Source organism: Motacilla alba, chromosome 7 (assembly GCF_015832195.1).
Source record: "Motacilla alba alba isolate MOTALB_02 chromosome 7, Motacilla_alba_V1.0_pri, whole genome shotgun sequence".
Classification (NCBI taxonomy): Eukaryota; Metazoa; Chordata; class Aves; order Passeriformes; family Motacillidae; genus Motacilla; species Motacilla alba.
The window spans coordinates 21,994,045-22,013,799 of NC_052022.1; the positions used below are offsets into that span (position 1 = coordinate 21,994,045).

At 50.4% G+C, this 19,755-nt stretch overlaps 1 protein-coding gene across 1 annotated transcript in view; it reads left to right on the forward strand.

The window, feature by feature from the left end:
* The window catches only part of HOXD3 (homeobox D3), a 30,965-nt gene extending 15,108 nt beyond the window's left edge, over positions 1-15,857 (forward strand). The window contains exons 2-4 of the mRNA XM_038143078.1: positions 9,165-9,248; positions 12,510-13,055; positions 13,504-15,857. Coding sequence (XP_037999006.1) covers positions 12,560-13,055; positions 13,504-14,255 — 1,248 coding nt within the window. The 5' untranslated portion in view covers positions 9,165-9,248; positions 12,510-12,559 and the 3' untranslated portion in view covers positions 14,256-15,857. The remainder of the gene's footprint in view (positions 1-9,164; positions 9,249-12,509; positions 13,056-13,503) is intronic.
* The last annotated feature ends 3,898 nt before the right edge of the window (positions 15,858-19,755 follow it).

Consider the following 19,755-nt stretch of genomic DNA (forward strand, 5'->3'; position numbering starts at 1 on the left):
ACTGCTGGTTGCCAAAGTTTTAGTGCGCTGTAGCTACCAAACCAAACCAAACCAAACCAGCTCCCTGAGCCACTTACACCTCTGCTCAGGCGGTTTTAAAGCTCAGCCCTTATCTCCTGCACCCTCAGGGCAGCCTAGAAAAGGGACCACATAGCCAAAATTGTAACGAGGTGATCCCTTTATTAAAGAGAAAAGTGGCGAAGAAGGAAACTCAGCAAACACTGAAGGGAGGTGGAAAGAGCAGGGGGTGAGTTAACGTGCCCTTCTCCAGGCTGGATGCTTCCCACTGAGAACTCACGGCTCTCTGGGCTCGCTCGGGAAAACACTGGCCAAAATGGGCTTGAATTAATTCGAAAATAAAAGGCGAGCTTTTCAACAAGAGTGTATTCGGCAACTTTAACTGTGGCCAGCAGTTAATTTCTGCCCTTTTCTCATCCCTTGAAGTCCGCAAAGTGTCTTTAAGACTTGGTCTTTTGTTTTAGAGCCTGGAGAAAACTCTTTGTTCTTCCTTAGGGTTAGCCCAGTTCTCAGACTTGCACATGGCAATACTTGAATATCTCCACGTCGTGATATTAAAGATGGATATTCCCGCATTATTCGCATCATTGTTTCTATGACAAAAAGCACCGAGTTCATACATAGTAAAGACGTCTTTTTTCTGACGCCTTCACGTTGAGAAGCTGAAAAGGTATTTTACTGAAGTTCGGCTAAATTGCAGGAACAGGTTCACCCAGAGGACAAATTTTCTATTCGATTAGTTGTATTTCAGCCGGGAAGAGTGACCTCTAAACCCTTAACCTTTTGGACCCAAACTACCCTTCCCTTTCTCTAGCATGGAGAGCAGCTAGCAGCAGCGCTTGAGGAGGGAATTCCTGAGACAAGTTTTCAAGTTTTGTTACACCAGGTTCCTGCAGAAGTGGCCTTTCCTCTCCAGAGCTGCTCAAAGCCATCCTTTTGCTCTTCATACGTATCTATTAAAATAAAGAAGAAAAAGGGGTGGGGGGAAGCAAAATCCCTCTAGCTACCCTTGAAAATCCTCCTCCCGGACCCCCGCTGGTTTCCTAAAGTCCGAGAAGTTGGCTGCGAGCAGGGCAAAAGTGTTATTCGAGAGAGAGCTACCAACTTTGGCATCTGTGGTACAGTCCTGGAAAATACTGGCCTTGGATAAGCAAATCCTTGCTTTGTGCTTCTAATCAACCGAGATGGCTCCCGAAGTTAAAGGACCAACTTCTGCTCCCAGATTTCCTTCCCCCGCCCACTGAAGTCAAACAGGCATGTAGCTGCGAGCAGAATTTGTCTCATTGTCTTTTGAAATGTTAATAACTCCAGGACGAGTGTTGGCTTCAGCAGGCACAGCTCTTACGACCCTGTTTGCACGTCCCCTTTGAGCGAGGCTGGAGCACTAGAGGTTTACATAGGTGTGATTGCACCCTAAGACCGGAGAATATGTGGAGGCAGAGAGTACCAAACAGAAATAGTTTCCAGCTGCCATTGCTCTGAACGGTCGGGAATGTCTGTAATAATGACCAGTAGCACCCACTGGTCGTTATCTCCCATGAAAAACGAACCTGAGGTTTTGTTTGGTTTGTTGTTGTTGTTTGGGGTTGTTGGGTTTTTTTGTTTGGGTTTTTCTTTTTTTTTTTGTGTGTGTGTATTTTTTTCCCAATGGTTGTAACCCTCCCCCAGAGTTATTTTTTGTAAGAAGGGAAGCTGACTATTTTTGTTTATCACGGGTAAACGTTGTGCATTGGAGCCTTTGTTAAACGGTCGCATTGTCCAGCGCTACTCTCATCTCTGTTAAAGTGTGATGCTTTTTGTATACTTTGCTGATGTTTTGCTGCCATTGATTAAAGCGTTATTTATACTAACTGTCGCCTGTAGTTTTGATGTAAGCCCTCCACGTACTTCTGAAACAATAAAAGGTGTAGCGAAATAGATTCTGGTTTGTACCTTGAACAATCAGTCCTTACAAGGTGGGTCTCTCTTCTGTGAAAATGCTGGTCCCTCCCATCATTACCAGTGCTAAAAGATGAGTGACTCTGCATAGCATCCTTCCAAATGTCCCTTTGAACAGGTTTGCTGTTTGCCTCAGCCATAATGGTGTGACTCTGGGCCAAGCTGGAGTCTATATTTACTTTTGGGCTGCAGTTAAAAGTGCCTGTCATCCATTTGCTGCTGCTTTGCATTTAACAAGCCCTCCTGAATGACTCCTGGATTTCTGCATGTGTGGTAGGAGGCAAGGAGCCACACCTGAAGTCACCTCGATGCCCACATCGATGTGTCTCTTTTAGGTGAGTCCTGGAAAGAATCAATTAAATAAAGAAATGGAAATTCGAAATTGCAATGCAGAGAGTAGTTTTTCCTGAGCAGTAACTCTCACTTTGACAGCGGATACAAAAGAAAGATCACAAGAAAACACAACCTGGAGACTTTAAACTTTGCCATGCACCTATGGCAAGCATTTTTTTATTTCCTTCCCAGCGTAAGTATCTCAGACGATAACACAGCCAGGAGAAGTCGATTGCACTATTTTTGTCATAAGTACTTGTCAGTGAGGGCTTGTCCTCTCCTGGAGCGTGGTCAAGGCACGAGTCCAAAAATACAGTCTCTGGCTCAGCCTGGGCAGGGAGCAGGGTGCCCAGCAGAAACCGTGAGCCCTTACTGCCCAAGTGCACCGAGGGGAGGCTAGGGTTGCCTTTCTAAGCACAAGCTCGCTAAGTTTAAATATTGAGGCATATCTTGTGATTATACTTTCTCTCTCTGCTGTTTAATGGCTCCTCCTGTTACTCCCGATACATCAATACAGTTCTGTATATTATATCACCACTAGTCGTTAAGGTAAGAATGAAGAGGAAAGGCAGAGTCAATAGCGAACCCCACTCACTGTACAGTACAGTAAATAGGGACCTCTCGGTGCACAGCCACACCGCTTCCAACGGCCATGTTTGTTAGCCCTTTCCCCTGATTCTTTTTTCCTTTTTTTTTTTTTTTTTTTTTTTTTTTCCCTTTCTCCTTCCCCCCAAGCCTAGAGACCAAAATAATCTTGCTAGGAACAGTCATAACAGGCAGAATTTCAAAGTGCAAGGAAGATGATAAGAATAGATTTCTACAAGTCCTGACCACGTGATTTGCGAAATAATTAATTCAGCACGTCCCTTAAGAAACACGGAGTCGTCATTAATCTGCCAAGCAAAGGACTCTATCAGACTTGAAAACTGAAGAGATCCCAAGAATATAATATACAAAGGGTGCCGTCCCTCTCCCTGCACACCTAGCTCTTGGGTAGCTGCTGAAAAAGAGACGCCCGGTACGTAAATATTTTTTACTTTTATTCCTCCTTATTTAAGCCTTAATGAACTCAGCTGTCAAACACTTGACAAATAGGGCACGCTGCTTCCTGATTTCCAGCGCGGCAGCGGCCGGGAACCGGACCGGGCGCAAGCGATGACCTTTGCTTCCCAGGGAGCGGGGGAAAGAGGACGAGCGCGGAGCGCCGCGGAGCGCCGCGGAGCAGGGAGGCTGATGGCCACACCGCCTCCCGGAGCGGCGGCTCGGCCGCCTGCGCGGGGAGGCGCGGAGCGCAGCGGAGGAAACAATGCGGCTGTCAGGGCAGCCGCTGCCCCGTCCCAGCGGCGGGGAAAGGCCCTCGGCTCCTTCGCCGGCGGGGTCGTAAATTTTGCCGCGGGTCTTTGACAGCGGGGCCGGAGCCGGGGCCGGGCGCGCCTTCCCCGCCGCCCGCACAAAGGCCGGCTCCGGCCCCGCTGCCCCGGCCGCTCCGGCCCCGGCCGCCCGAGCCCCGCCGCGGGGTGCGGGGGAGCCCGGCCGCATCCAGCCCCCGGAGCGGGCACGCCGGCTTGCAAGCCCCCGACCAATAGCTCGGACTGGGGAAAATAGCATTTTTGTTTTTATACAGAGCCACCATCTATAAACTCCATAGAATACGGACGAGTCTGAGATTTCTCTGTGAAATCCCAGTCAGCTGGAAATACCTCCTGCAAACAGGATATTCTTTATTATCCCTTGCTGGAGTGATTGCTAAAAACCCTAGATTGTAGCTTTTTATTGCTTCCGTTTCGGTGGCAGGACAGAGACAAAGTTTCCTATGTTATGAATTATACATTCAAACAATAACACATTAATTCAATTATTCAAAAATGACAAATGTTTATGTGCTGTGGTAGTGACTAAGGAACAGATTCGCTGCTTCACGAGAACTCCTACATTTTTATCAATGAAGTTTTATATTATCCTATTGGGCCGGGAAAGAAACCAAACTCCACCAAGACACGCAGTAAAATGGACCTGAACATAAATCGCAACCCTTTCATAAGAGCGTTTATTCTCGCGTATAGCCCGGGCTATTTTATCAGTTTGACAATTGCCGGAGTTGTTGTTATAAATCATCATAAGTAATTCCTGAAAGGGTGCGAGGCTGCTGGGGGGCGGGCGGAGACTGTAAATCTTTCTGTTTTATTGCTCTATGAACATATGCTCCGATTGAAGAAGTCTTAGATCCTTTACTGGAGACAAATTCGCGCAAAGCTGGAGTCCCACCAGCCAAAGGATTAACAGTTCCTTAATACTTTTTCAGTCCCCTTTACAATATCTTAATTCTGCCGTTGGTGGCAAAGGTGCTCCTTTCTTTCAGCCGTCCTCCATTTCCACGTTAAATTTGCCTGTTTTTTCTTTTTGTTTCTATTTTCCCCCCTTCTTTTTATCTTTTCTTTTTCTTATTTTTCTTTTTCTTTTTCTTTTTTTTCTTTTTATTTGTTTCTTTTTCTTTTTCTTTTTCTTTAGCACTAGACTCTGAAAAGACGCCAAAGGGCTCTGAGGCTTTCTCCGGGGGGGGTTCCGAACTGCCCTCCAAAAAGGCATTTCTTCTGAATCCTCTTCGTGTTCTTTGCTCGTGTCCAGCTTTTCCGCTCTCACTTCTGTGTAGGAAGCTAAAGACCTCTCCGTCATCCAAAATGTCTAAACAGTGGCCAGAATTATGTTCGGCTTTGTGTGCATGTACACAAGTATGCAGAACACGCTGTGCGTGTAGGGGTTCTGTATGTACACACAGACACGCGAGCGCGGGGGGCTCGGCAAAACTACCCAGACACCAAAATATATGGCTGACTGAAAAGGATATAAAGAACCATTACCTCTTACTTGAGGCGAGATTTAAGTGCATCGTTTCGAAGAAATATAGGATTATAAATCCGAAGCCATACACAATAATTTACATTGAACTTATGTTTCCATCACTGGACTCCAATCTTTTTATAACTGGTTTGCAAAGTCAGGAAAAGCAATGTAATTTAGATAAATGTTACAATGCACTTACGGTTAGTATTGTAAGGTAATACGTTACTGTCACATCCCCATGCTTTGGATGGTAATGAAATCATAGCAGATGTTAGATTAGGTGTGGTGTATTTATAGCTACAGATATGTTACAAAAAATCAAACAGAGAAGCTAATACATATATATTTTTTTCTTTTGCCTAACCGGTATTGTTGGGGAGCTTTGTGGGCACACAGGACAGATATACACAGGGTTTACTCCACGTCTTTTCATACACACAGAGCAGGGAGGCAAGCTCAGGGCAGACACACACACGCACAAATGTCGTGAGGGCTTTTTTCCCCCAACGCTTGTTTAGCCTCCAGACGGGGGTAGTCCCCGCTGCCCCGCATCTTCCCGGTCCGGAGAAGGAGAAAGCAAAAAGTCGCGCACGCCAGTGGGCCCCAGCGCCTGTCCGCCAGAGCAGCGTTGCTGCGGAGCTGCCCCCGGCGCAGGCTGCCGGCCGCAGCTGGTTCCAAATACCTCCTCTGTCTCCGCTGGGAATTTCTGCGCGCTGGGATCATCCCGCGGAATTCACCTTTTTCCCCTGCTCCGCCGGCCCCGCGGGGTGCGTAAGTGCGGGGGCCGCGGTGCGGAGCGGCGCGGGGCGAGAGCGGGCTGGCAGCGCGGGCGGGCGCGCAGGGGCGCGGGGGCCGCCCGCCCCACGGGGCCCGGCGCGGCAGCCCCGCTGCGCGGGGGCGCGGGGAGCGCGCCAGCCCCGGCCCCGGCGCGCTGCTCTGCGATCACGTGGGCCGATATGCCTGTATTTTAAGGCAGTGCCTATATTTCTGATTATAAAGGGATTTCTCCTGCTCGCCCCCAAAATTCATCAATGGCCGTACGATTTAAAACCAAAACAAAACAAGAGCCGGCCAATTGCTGCCGTTGGTTCCAGGAGGCTGATGGCTAAAGGGTTGTGTGTTGATTTTTTTTTTTTTTTTTTTTTTTTTTAAGCCCAACAAATTCCGATTTCCACTCGCTCTCTTTTATTGGTAGTTGAGCCTGAGCCTGTTTTCGTTCTATCGGGAATTCTGGTGTATGGAAATATTTGTAAAACCGCAAGATCAGGTTTAGGAGAGTATTGTCTGCAGACAAAGGGTGAAGGATATGTTCTAAGAACTGCAAGCGCAGATCCTGAAAAGTGAGGAAACCAGGTTTATGATAAATTGATACACAGGTAAGCAACTGCATGACAAAATGGGACGTTTAACCGCAGGGGCTGTATTATCTCCTTTACTCAGAGACGGTCTGGAATTTGTTTGCAATCTCTGCCCATAGTGGCTGCAAATGTATGGAGACGTCTCCACCTACTTGAACGTTTTAAGCTGTATCTTCTTTTTATTATGTTCTTTAAATAAAAAGTGAACTCATTTCCAAAAGCTAGGGGAATACGTTTAACCCTCTCCTTTCCCCAATTTTCGGTGGTTTCAGGAAGGGAATTACAAATAAGCAAACAAACGAGGGAGAGAACTTTGCTAGATGCTCCCATTGCCAAAGTGAGATTGAGCATCACGTTAATGTGTTGCCGTGGTTAGCCGGGCAGGGGGTAGCCGTGTTGATTTGTAAAGGGCGATTTAAAATAGGCTCATCGGTGATGTGGCCCCTACATAGGATCTCTCAAATATTCGTGCCAAGTGTCTTCCCGAACCTTTTACCCTGGCAGTTCATTCGTGTTCCTTAGTGGCTGTTGCGTTCCTTCCGCAGTTGTTTTAGTACTGCTGTTACCAGTATGCTCATGCCTTCGAGTTACACATGCGATTTGAAGCACGGCTTGATATTTATCTACCGAGAAGTTTCCTGCCCTGCATTTGTGTGGTTTGATCAATAAGGCGGTGGGAAGATGCCTGGGGGGGACCGGTGCCTCTCTGGGCGGACTGGGGGTCTGGAAGCGACCACACAGCCTCCTGGCAAACACAGATCAGCTCCAGCTTGGGCTGCTGCAACTAGCCCGACTCTCCCAGGAACACCTTTTTCTACTGACTGGTGGCTTGCCTGGAGCCCGGGTGAACTCTCGGTTATGTCTGTTGTAAAGCCCCCGCGTAAAGCCCAGCGCTGTGCTGTCGAGCAAGAGCGTGTGTAAGGTTGGAACGGACCCTGCCCTCCCCGAGTCACCCGGGCGAGTCCTCGGCGGGGGTCGGAGTGCCCCGAAGGAAATAGGGTAGGAGGCCAGGGGAGAAGGAGAAAGTTAGGGTGTATGTTTATTTATTTATTTATTTATTATTTTCTGTTGCGCGTTGCTCTGCTCGATCAGAAGTTAAAAGCACTGAACATTTTTCTTAGCTGTATGCCTCCAAGCTGCTGGCCTGCCAAGTTAGTCAGCTGAATCCAATTACTGCAAGCAGCATTTCATTTGGCTCGATGGAAGCACTCACTTATAACTTCACCTAAAATTTCAATAATACCTATATTGGTCCCACGCCTGAATAATTCTAAAGATTTCCCTGGGTTCAGCTCTGGCAACGTCTTCTCCGAGCGCTGGGAGACGAGCACAACCCCAGCGTGCCCAGACTCCTCTCTCTGCAGTACAAACTTTGGGGGTTATTCCTGTGGCCATGGAAGTCTTGGTATTTGGCCAAGCTCTGGCTAAATAAAGCATGTCTAGAGCTAGAAGGCTATCGCTTGTGAGGCTGAGAAGCTGCTTCGGAAGGGGATGAGAAGTCGATAATTAATTAGGCACAAAATGAAAACTTACCGTGTTAATCAACAGCGGCTAACAATGACTCGGTTTGCAATGTTATGATCTCTCCGCTCAGGGGCTAAGGTGCAACCCACTTTAGGTTGCCTTCATACACCGTGTAAAGTGCTATTTCTAATGAATTCTCTTTAAAAAAAATAAAGCACTTAAAGTTGACGTACGCCCACGTGAATACATTATATAAGACGTTACCGGGACAGGCCCGGGCCAGGAACCTGAGCGAGCATCATGTGTAATCATGAAGCTCCACTTCCCTAACTCCAGTTTGCCAGCATAAATTAAGGTGATTTGGAAGGGGAATGTAGCATCCTACTGAGTTTGGTTAGGGAGAGAGAAGACTTGGTGGAAAGTTGTAAGATCTGTTGTGTTGTGAGCTATCGGAGGCGCTTCCGTTGGTTGTTCATTAAGTGGTGAGTTATTGCTCTACGAGCCAAAGGTCATTTCAAAGGCTTATAGTGGCTAGATATCGTCTTTATAATGACCTGGGCTTCTTTGTGGGGGATTTTCTGGCACTCTTAAGTTCTTAAAGTCCTGAATCGACACATTGCACAGACAAAGGCAAAATACTCATTTCGAGACGCAAATGTTTGTAGCGTTTTCAATGCTGGGACTTCTTCGCTTATCTTTCTCTCTGTCTTATTCGGTATCTGGGGGGAGAAATGGAGAGAGACCCGCTCTAGCTTCGTTTCCGCGGAACTCCTCGCGGGCCGGGGGTGCGGGCGGCGGGAGAGCTGCTTGCGACCCTCGAAGGTGCCCGCAGCTCCCCCGCAAAGGCGCTCCCTTAGCCCCGTGCGCTGCCTCCCCGCGCCCCGGCCGGCGCTGGGCTGCGCGCTCGGGAAGGCAGGCGTGGGATCGCGGCCGGTGCGCGGGGCCCGTCGGAGCGGCAGCCGCAGGCCGCCCTGCCCGGCTCCCACCCGCAACCGGAGTAAACAAACCGCACGTCTGTTTGCTCCCCGCCTCTCTCAAAGCGCTATTAATAAATGAAGAGAAACATCTACCCTTTGTCTGGTAATAGATCTGACGCGGACGGAAAGACACGGTGAGGGGCTGTGGACGAGATGTGCATTTATTAACAAAGTCCTAAGGAAGAAAGTCCAAAACAAAGCAGTTTCCGCTGAGAGTTATCACTTCTGTTTGCAGGTCCGTGCCCACGGATTATCCAAAGGAACCTGAAGATCCTACTCACACAGTTAAAGTCAAAAATCAAGAAAAAACGTAAGTTTGGTGAGTTGTCTAAATTTCCTTTTCCATCCATCTCTCGCTTTCCCTATCGCGACAGGCCCGTCGCAGGGAGCACAGCCCGACCCCGGCCCCGGCCCATGTCCGCCGAGCGGGGAGAGCTGCTCTGTCGAGCCCGCCGGCGGCGGCACCCCGGGCGCTGCCGCCCCACACGCCAGATAAAGAAGGCCCGCAGAAAGCCCCGCTGAAAGCCGCCCCTGTTCCGCGGAAGTCGAGCCCGGCTGGGGAGCAGCCAAGGCCTGGGCCCGGCCGCGGGGAGCGGGTCGCTCCCTGGGGGGCTCCACAGTTGGTTTAAGAGGCCCCACGGCGGCCACCGCTCCGTGTCTCGCAGGGCCCCTTCGCGCTCCCCAGCGCTCTCAAAGACGAGCCATCCCCGGCTCGGGCGCAGCCCCAGCCACGGGTGCCCAGCCGCCCTGCTTGCGGCCGGTCCGGCGGCGGCCCCGAGCTTTCCTTATATACAGGGCTGCCCCGGGCCGGCGGCCGGGAAACGTGCCGAGCGGGGGATTCTTTTGCCGGGCTCCCTCCTACGCGCCGGCTGCTTTGCACTTCTGAAAGTGCCGGGGCTTGGGAAGTGTTTTCCTTTTCATTCCTGGCCGGAGCGTTTACTGCCACGGCGCTAGCAGTCATAAATTTTGCTACAACCGCAATGACAGGTGCATTGATATGCACCCTGAGAGCTCCGGCTGCTTTAATAACCGCTTCGCTGGCCGCTCTCACCGCCTCTTATTTATTCGGTATCATATTAGATATTGATCCGAAGCAGAATTAAGTGTAGTGGAAGTTTTAGTAGAGAGCTGCTTAATATGAAAGTGTCGGGAGGAAAGCGACTGGCAGTCGGGCCGATGTCAGCCTGGGCCAGCCGGCTTCCACGCACACGCTTGGGAACACGCTTGGGCTCCCGGCTGCTCTCCGGGCAGAGCCGTGAGAGGGTCGGCATCCCGCAAAAGCACTGGAACCAGTGGCAGGACAAAAAGTCCCATTATCATGTGCGACGCCTAACAGTTCAGATGAGGTTAACTTTTCTGGAGAGGAAGAAGGGAAATCTGAAACACAGACATGGATACTTTGCGGTTTCCTACCCTCGGTGCCTCCAAGCCCACCTCCCACGGCTCAGCCTCACCATTTGGATGTCACTTTTTTTTTTTTTTTTTTTTTTTTTTTTTTTTCCCCTGTAGGCTCTTTCTGGCCAAACCACCAAGTGTTGAGCCCCTGCTTTGGTGTTACCTATAAAAACATCACCCCGGGCCTTTCACTCGTGGAAAATCAAACCCTGGATAGGTCTCCCTCTCCCTCTTTCTCTCCCTCTCTCTCTTTTTAAGATCTAAAGATGAGCCACCAAACAGTTGAGCATTGTCCATGTGATTTATGGCCCATAGCCTCCTTTTTAGGTTCAAGCAGAGTTCACAAGCAGTTGGTATTTCAGAAAAGAAATAAGGCTTTTAACAGCTTAACAGCAATATTCTTTCTTAAGATTCTGTGTATTCTTTTGGGAACTATATTTCACAAGGCATATAAAAGCCTACGCTTAAGGCAGTGTTGTGCTAACAAAAGTCTTCAGTCCAGACCGGTCCCGAAAATGTAGATGACAGAAGTGGGAAAAGAGAGACAGAGTTATTTGGACAAAAAATGCTTCCAAGACCCGTCAAGATTATCACATTGTATTAAAACTCATTTTTATCGCCACCTTCCATTTCTGCAGACTTTTTAAACAAAAATTTTCCAGGAGAGAAAAACAGTTCCCGTTCTGTCAGCTACACAGATCATCTCAAGCTTTTGTTTAGGAAAGAAAAGGACGCCGGCGGTCTGTGACACGGGATAAACCGCCGAGAGCGGCCATGAATCGCAGCTCGCTGAGGTTATTTTGACTTACAGAGATGTGTTTCCCGGTTTAGACTAGACAAGAGATCAACGATACTTGGCGGGACCAACGGTACTCGCGAAAAAAAGAGGAGTACTCTTCTAGTATTGCATAAGTATAGGCAGGAGAACTATAAATGTCGGACATCTTTCAAAGATTTCTAGCTACTTTTCTCTGATATGTTAGTAGGCTTAAATCCTGCAGAAATACAAGAAAGCCTCAAGATATGTTGATTTACAGACTTATATTGTCAGGTGAAGTATGTGCTAATTTACAAAATTACCAAAAGTGTCAGAGAAAACCCTATCCCACAAGAAAAATAAGAGCAGGGACTATTAAAAAGCCGCACCAAAATTGCAGAACAGTTTCCATCTTGTACTAAGCGCAGAGAAGTTTTGTGATCAGCAAGGAGAAAGGTAACAGCATCCCGCCTCAAAACATCTGCCCTAAGGGGACCGTGCGCTTTCGATGGGAGCAGCCTCATGTGGGAGCCGGGGGGCGGGGAGGGGAGACCCACAAGTTTGAAGGCCGAAAAAAGAAAAGAACCCTCTAAAAATTATCTCAAATGTTTCGGGTTCTTTCTGCTGGGTACAAATAAAAGGGACGAGAAACGTTGGGTGAGGGAATTTAATTCATCACAGAATTAAAATAGGGGAGCTGACCTGCGACTTCCTTTATAGTGCAAAGTAAAGGGAGTGAATGGCGCCGGTTATACTTTAACTCTGGAGGAATCCGGAGAAAGAAGAAGGGCGGGTTTACAAAGGGGACGGATTTTTCTGCCTCTGCCCGGCCGCAGCCCGAGCTCCATCCATCATGTCAACCGTGCACGGCCGTGCGCACGCGTGCCGGGCGGGGAGCGCAGATGCTCTCGGCCGAAATGGGCCAGTGGGTCTTTGGGGACACCACCCAGCGCAGTTGCTCACTGAGAGCCCTTGCCTACAGCCGCGGGGTCCGATCCAGCCAAACTCGAGCCAAACTGGAACAGTCCAAAGGCAAAACAAAGCAAATAAAATATCCCCAAAAATGCTTCAAAAGGTGGCCTGTAGGATGTCCCGCCAATGTGCCCCGTTCCCCCCCGCACCAGCGCTCTCGGGTGGCTCTTTCCCTGCAGTGCCTCGGGTCCTTCCCTGGTGTACTCTTCTCTCTCACTGGCGTGGCCCAGTTTGCCCGGACTCCTGCCTGGTGACCCTGGTCCTCCCCTTTTGTCCCTTGGTCCTTCTTTGGGTCCTTTGCTCCTTCCCCGATGTCTCCAAACCCTCCCCTGGATGGGAGGCCGAGGCCGAGGGTGCCAGGGTGCGGGGGGTGCTGGAACCGGCCCGTGTCAACCGCAACCAGCCGGTTTCCCCCTCTAAAAGTCTCTTTTGTGTCCCTGCTGTTTCCCTCCCCAGGTGGCCGCGAGTGGCCCGGGCCGACGACGTGAGGCGCGGGGCGGCGGTCGATGTTATTTGAGCGGGGGCCGCGGGCCTCGGCGATCGCAGAGCAGAGGATGCAGAAAGCCGCCTACTACGACAACGCGGGGCTCTTCGGGGGCTACACCTACGGCAAGGCCGACGCCTACCCCTACGGCGCGGCCCACCAGCCCTACGGCCAGGCCGGCCTGGACGGCGAGTACCCCGGCTCCGCCTGCTCCGTCCAGGGCTCGGCGCCCGGCCGCGCTCCGGCCCACAAGGGCAGCGAGCTGAGCGGGAGCTGCATGCGGCCGGGCGGGGGCGGCCCCGGGGGCAGTCAGCCCCCGGGGATCGGCGAGCATCAGCCCCCGGCCCTGCCGCCCTCCTCCCCGCCCAACCCCCCTCCCAGTGTGCCCCCTCCGAAAAAAGCCAAGGGGGGCCCCAACTCCTCGGGCTCGGCCAGCGCCACCCTCAGCAAGCAGATATTTCCTTGGATGAAGGAGTCCCGGCAGAATTCCAAGCAGAAAAGCACCTGCGCCCCCCCAGGTAGCCCAAAACCCCCGCCCCGACCCACTGCTCGCCCGGGGAGCCGGGCTGAGTCCCTGGGGCTGAGTCCTTCGGGCTGAGCCCCCTGGCTCCGGGCCTTGTCTGCTACTCCTCTAGCTGATCCCTCTGATAGGATCACCCTCCTGTCCCCACACCCACCCCGCTGAGGGGTCCCAGCCCTGCCGGGCGCTGCAGGTGGGACAGGCTGGGGGCGGGGTGCCGGGGACGCTTGGACGGGGGGCCGCCGGTGGTCTCTGGGAGGAGGCAGCTGCGGGAGGGTGTGTATGTCGGGCAGGGAGGAGTGGGAGGCCGCCCCCGGGCCCTCTGCGCCCCCTCCCCGGGCGCCGATAGAGCGAGAGGGTAGAGCGGGTTTCCGAGGGAGCCCGGGAGGAAAGGGGGCTGTCTTTCCTGGGGGGAACCAATGTCTCTTTGTGCCTCTTCCCCGCAGGAGAGAGCTGCGAGGACAAGAGCCCCCCCGGGCCGGCCTCCAAGAGGGTGCGAACAGCCTACACTAGCGCGCAGCTGGTGGAGCTGGAGAAGGAGTTTCACTTCAACCGCTACCTGTGCCGGCCGCGCCGCGTGGAGATGGCCAACCTACTCAACCTGACCGAGCGGCAGATCAAGATCTGGTTCCAGAACCGCCGGATGAAGTACAAAAAGGACCAAAAAGCCAAAGGCATCATGCACTCCCCCGTCGGACAGTCCCCGGACCGCAGCCCCCCTCTAAGCGGCCCAAACCACGTCGGCTACTCCAGCCAGCTCCCCGGCGTCAACAGCCTCAGCTACGACGCGCCCTCGCCCACCTCCTTCGCCAAGTCCCAGCAGAGCATGTACGGGCTGGCCGCCTACACGGCGCCGCTGAGCAGCTGCCTGCCGCAGCAGAAGCGCTACGCGGGCGCGGAGTACGACCCCCACCCCATGCAGAGCGGCGGCGGCGGCTTCGCCAACCCCAGCCTGCAGGGCAGCCCCGTCTACGTGGGGGGCAACTTCGTGGACTCCATGCCGGCCTCAGGCCCCATTTTCAACCTGGGGCACCTGCAGCACCCCTCCTCCGCCAGCGTGGACTACAGCTGCGCCGCCCAGATCCCCGGCGGCCACCACCACGGACCTTGCGACCCCCACCCCACCTACACGGACCTTTCCTCTCACCACACCTCTCAGGGACGGATGCAGGAGGCGCCCAAGCTCACGCATCTGTAGCGGGGCGGCGGCCAGCGGGCCCCGCTCCCCTCTCCATTACCTCACTTTTCTGACGGGACAGTGTTACTGTGCTCTCGAGTGCCAACAGTATTAGTGGATTTGTCTCCCTTAGCAGCTCCCTTCTTTCTTCCGCAGCCCCGAGTAGGTCCGTGAGCAGGAGCCTTTCTCTTAGAGCTGTTTTAAGCATGACAGTGCAATATACTGCCAACCGAGGGACTGATAAGCTGGTAATGATGTACTTGAAGGTAAGTCTTAGAGATGCTGTAGTGTTAGCAGCGCGTCATGCTGAGGTGTTTTAGACCAGTCGTGAGCCGTCGGAACTCGCCCGCGCGTAAGCTTATTTCAGAGAAGTTAATTTATGAGTTCTTCCGTAACGTAAGGATCGCATTGGACTAAATGATATGTATTTATTATTTTAAGCGAGACATTTTTTTGTATCACTGATTATTTATCCTCGTCTTAATGTATTTATGTGGGTATTTGTAGAGTTTCTTCACCAATACTTCGGGAGAGGGATTCAGGTCCGTGGTGACTTACATTTCACCTATTTAGTATAATCGGTCTGAGCTAGTTGAGAGAGTAGTCTTGAACAGTTGTAACAGTGGCTGGTGTTTGTAGTTTATGTAAGGATTAATTAAGACAGCAAGTCGTAAATCATTAATAGAGTAAAACAAACTGTGGCATCACACAAAGAGCCGTCACACTTTAAAAAAATATTGAAAGTATTTTTAAAATATTTATTTCTAATCGGCTGGCCCTACTCGAGCGCCTCGGTGGCTTGGCTGGCAGCTGGCTCGGCCGCGTGAAGCCACCTTTAGATGGAAGCGCAGCCGCTTTGAGGAGGCGATCTACAAAGAGGGGCTCTTGGCCATCTTGTTTCAGATCAAATCCTGCATATAAAAAACCTCGGTGAGGTTAACATTTATTTATTGGCTGGGTATGTATCACGCATATTATTTCGGTGGGCTGTTTTCTTTTCTTTTCTTTTTTTTTTTTTTTTTTAACTTACACTCTGGCTATCCAAAATAGAAAAGAAATTAGAAGCTTAGAAGGCAAAAAAATTAGAAACCCTCTGATAGTGCTAATTTCATTAGGGTCTCCATAGCAATCCCCGCAGCAGCTGCCACCTCCTTTGTTATTTTTATACTGTTGTCTTTATACTAACCATAAATCAATTTTTAGACATCTTTGGAAGGCCGAGCTTTTCCTCTTTTTTTTTTTTTTTTTTTTCAAAAATATAAACTTTGAAAGAAAATTGACAATCAGATACACACAGCCGAAGGGAGACGCTGAGACGGGGTGCGGGCAGTGTCTGGGCGGTGCCGCCGCGCTCCCTCCCCTGGTGCCCGGCAAGGACAGTCCCACCCGGCCTGACCGCGGCAGGGGGGCACCACCACCTCTCCCTGCCACAAACAGGACAGTTAACACGGGGAAGAAAAAAAACGAAGTCACGAGAAGATAAAAAAATAGGAAAAAGAAAGGGAACGATGCTGTGTACCCTCGCGTTTCCTCCTCTCTAGTTACACGGCTGTATTGAACTCGCTGGATTTACAGAGATACTTCTTTTGTAAACGCTGTGATTAAAGTCTCTTCCTGACAGTACATATCGCTCTGAGAAGACTATTCTTGTCTCTTTCTAAAAGTGTCAAGCTAAATATTAATCCAAACTTCTCTATTCCCCACCAAAGCGTCTGAGGCATTGCTTTCCAGTTTGACAAACACTGCAGCTCCTACTCCATCCTCTAATGACAGACCAGGCATTCCTATTGCGAGAAATATTTTGCCACCTCCCATCCTGGTCATTACAGAAAAGTTTTCTTTTATTTATTCTTCTTTTCTTTCCCATCCCTGCTTTCTTCCTTGCCATTTGGTATTTATGTTCACCTGAGCACTAATGATTAAAAATATTACTTAGGGTTTTGTTTTCCCCTCTGTGAGATTTCAGCAATGCTGTGCTACAGTGAAAAGTGTATCTTTTGTTGACTTCCACTTTTAACCAAGCCAGTTTGGATATATGTGTTACAGATCTGTAAACAAAACAGAACAGAATAAACCTCTTTGTTTGGAGACATATTTTAACCCTTTTAAGCCCTAAAATTGTATTCTATGGAAGTTTTCACACAAATTGTTTCTTAGAAGCACCACCCAGGAGTAAATAAAACATACAAACAACACAAAAAGTAATGCTAGACACCACTTGTAATTTATATTTCTGTAATATGCCATAAATGTATACATATGTTTGTCTCTCCAAAACTTTCTGCAATCAATGTGCCCACAAACAAAATTGTTCATGTAGGTTTTTTGTGTGTTCTTGAAACACAATATATTGTGCATCACCCACCTGCTTCTATCTGTGAAACAGCAAGGCACCACCAATTCTGCAGGACACCCAGTGTCCTTTTCCCCTTTGCTTTGTGCTCTGTAGGCTGTTAGTCAAACAGTGTCTGCCCCGACTTACACTATTAGTCTTTCATTAAATCTGGTAAGAAAGAAGAGGCTGTTTAGAGATCTGGGGAAGGAAGGGAGTTCAGAGGAGCCCTGACCACAAACACGGCATTACTGAGGCTCAGTGCCCTGAATTATTTTCATGCTGCAGAAAGAAGGGGCCAGCAGACATGGTTTCTGGGGGGAGGAGGAGGAGCTTGCGTGAGGGAGAATCTTCTTGTAAATAAACTCACTTTCTTCTCTGTGACTCTGGCAGAGGCGTCTTCTTTGTAAAGCAATAGAAGTCTATGATGATAACCTAATTATTAGAAGTAATGTAACTTTAGCAAGATTGCTGGCATTTTTACAATGTTTGTACAAGCATCAGCAATCCAGAGGAGAGATACACTTTGGCACAAGCCAGACTTTTTCTTGGCCCATCATTTAAAACCCATAAATTATAAACAGCCCCCTTTTACACTCAACAGGAGCTCAGCTCCTTTGCAACACCATCTGATGTGATGAACTCGAGTCACCTATTTAAAACACAACTAGTCAGCCAAGGCCAGGCCTGGGGCTGATCTTAGCTTTGCCTTTCTTTACAAATAGGAGGCACAGCACCCCTTCCTCTCCTTCCCTGCTCCCTCCATCTGCTCCAGACCCATGAAAGGGTCAGTGAGCCAGGCTCTCTAAATGCTGCAATATTTGGGATAGGGAGCTGCTGACAGCACTGGTTGAGAGATGTCAGGGGTGCACAGAGCTTCAGAGAGGCCATACAAGTTATTCGGTTTAGATCAGTGGGGTCTCCACTTTCTGGTTTGGCCTTTACAGTAATCCACCTTTTAATGGCATTCCAGCAATTTCCCCAGTGCAAAAAAGAGCTGAGGCTTTGTGTTATCTCCATGCAGTCAGTGCAGGGCTGAGCTACCCCTTTGCATTCTATTTCTTTTTGAGGGGGGCCCATCAGTGTCCCACTGTGCATGGCCTGGTTAGCAGCACCAGGGCAGGGGAACAGGCACAGCCAGGGGCTTCCAGAGGTGCCACTTGTGTTTGGCTGGAAAAACAAAGCCAAATGCCTTCTGCTCCATTAGCAAGTACTTCCTGAGCAGACACTGCAGGCTCCCAGCCCTGGTCCACGGGCAGGCCAGGGAAGGACTCAGGGGCACCCCCATGGCTTCCACTATGAGACCACACCAGGGTCATCTGGGGCTGCAGGCAACCTTGCCTAAAGATGAAGAGGATGCAGCTGGCTGCACACCTAGGAGGCAAGGGCATGCACGGAGGAGGCTGACTAAGAAAGAGGGAGCCCAGCAGCATAAACTAGAAGTCCCCTGACTTTCTTGAGGACCAGCTGGGTCTTTTGGGCTCCATGGCAAAAAGTCTGAAGGCAGGATCCACCACTGGGGCATCTGCACCCCCCCAGCCTCATGGGAAGCCCTTTGAAACAGCCTGCAGGGATGTCCAGGCACTAAAAGGACTATTTCACCAGAGGAAAAAACAGGGTAAAGGGGGTGGGGCTGATGGTCTACCACTGGGAGGGTGCCATGCTGATAGCTGTCAGCTGAGGAGAGGGGAAAGGAGCTGCAGGTTGTGATGTCATCCTTCTACATGCCAGCCTGCTGTTCGTGCCCAGTGGCCACACACAATGGCAGCCTGGCAAAGGCACAGTGTGCTGCACGGTGGGCAGGCCCAGATGTCCAGCGCTCTGCTGCAGACCTGCCTGGGAACACAAGCTGGAGCTGGGTGGGCAGCACAAAGGGGCTGGTGCTGCCAGGGCAGTTAGGGCTGTGGTGGCTGGCTGGGTGTCACGTCATGTTACACATTGATGAACAACATACCTCTGCTTCTAAAAGGGGCAAGATAAGCTGGACCAGAGCTCTCTTGGCTGCAGCCACTTTCCAGGGATTGAATAGCAAGTTAATCCCTGAACGGGCAATGTCTCTGTTCCCACGCGAGAGGCAGCAGTGGGTACCCCGTGGTGCTTGCTTGGAGTGGGGCTGCAGAGGAGTGGGAGGGCTGGCTCTGTTAAGGGTCAACAATCACACAAAGAACACTTTTTACTCGACAGTGGGTCCTCCTACTGCTGCTTGGACCTGAGGCAGCTGGGACCTGAGCAGTAACCCCATCCAGCAGAAGCAGAATACAGTCCCAGAGCCTGAGAGCCATGGAGTAGGGCAGGACTAGACCCCTTTGGTCACATAGGCTAAGATACAAAATGGGACTCAGTGAGGTATCTGTGCCTGCACATCCCTAAGCCTCTGCAGATGCTGCTCAGGAGCACAGGTGAGTCTTTGTCTCTCCTTTTGGAGCCCAGGATCCTGAAGCTTTCAGAATGTTCTGGGATGAATTACAGAAAGGCTCAGCTGCAATGACAATAAGCACAAAGCAGAGTGAAAACATCAAGGAATTTGTACTAGACAGGATGGATGTCTTCTGGGTAAAAATACTCATGAAGGTAGGATTCGAATACTTCATTTTTTTATTTGCTGACATGCAATTTCTGTTGCAACAGCTGAAGTTTTGGGAGCGGTAGGCAATCTCATGCTGAATGAGGTATACAGCCTCAATCTTTCCTCTAAGAAACATTTTAGGATCTTTGGGGGCAAGAAAAGCAAGACAAGACAGAAATCTTGGCTGCAAACTCACTGACACCCACTTTGCACACAGCAGCATGGATTACCTTGACCCCTCTGGGTTATCAGTATGTGTAATATTTCTGTCCCACCAAATTCACAGCCATGGGACAGGAAACAGGGCTTTACATGGCAAGGGGCCAGTGTGGAATCACTCCTCAGAGCTAATTTTTGCAGAAGAAGGGATGGACTATCCTCTTCTCTGTGTACATACAGAGGATCTTTGTCGTTAATCTCACATATTGGGAGAACAGAGGTTCCTGCCCCAGGGGTCATCTGGAAAAGGGGAACTTGTGGCAGGGAAACTTTGATGGCAGAGGAAAACACCCCTTCCTGAAGGGTTGTTGTGACTGCCTGAAAGGGCTGTGCTAGTGCAGGAGCTGAGGATGGCTCTGCTGGAGTGCCAGAACAACTACCCATCTCTGCCCTGGAGTCTCTGT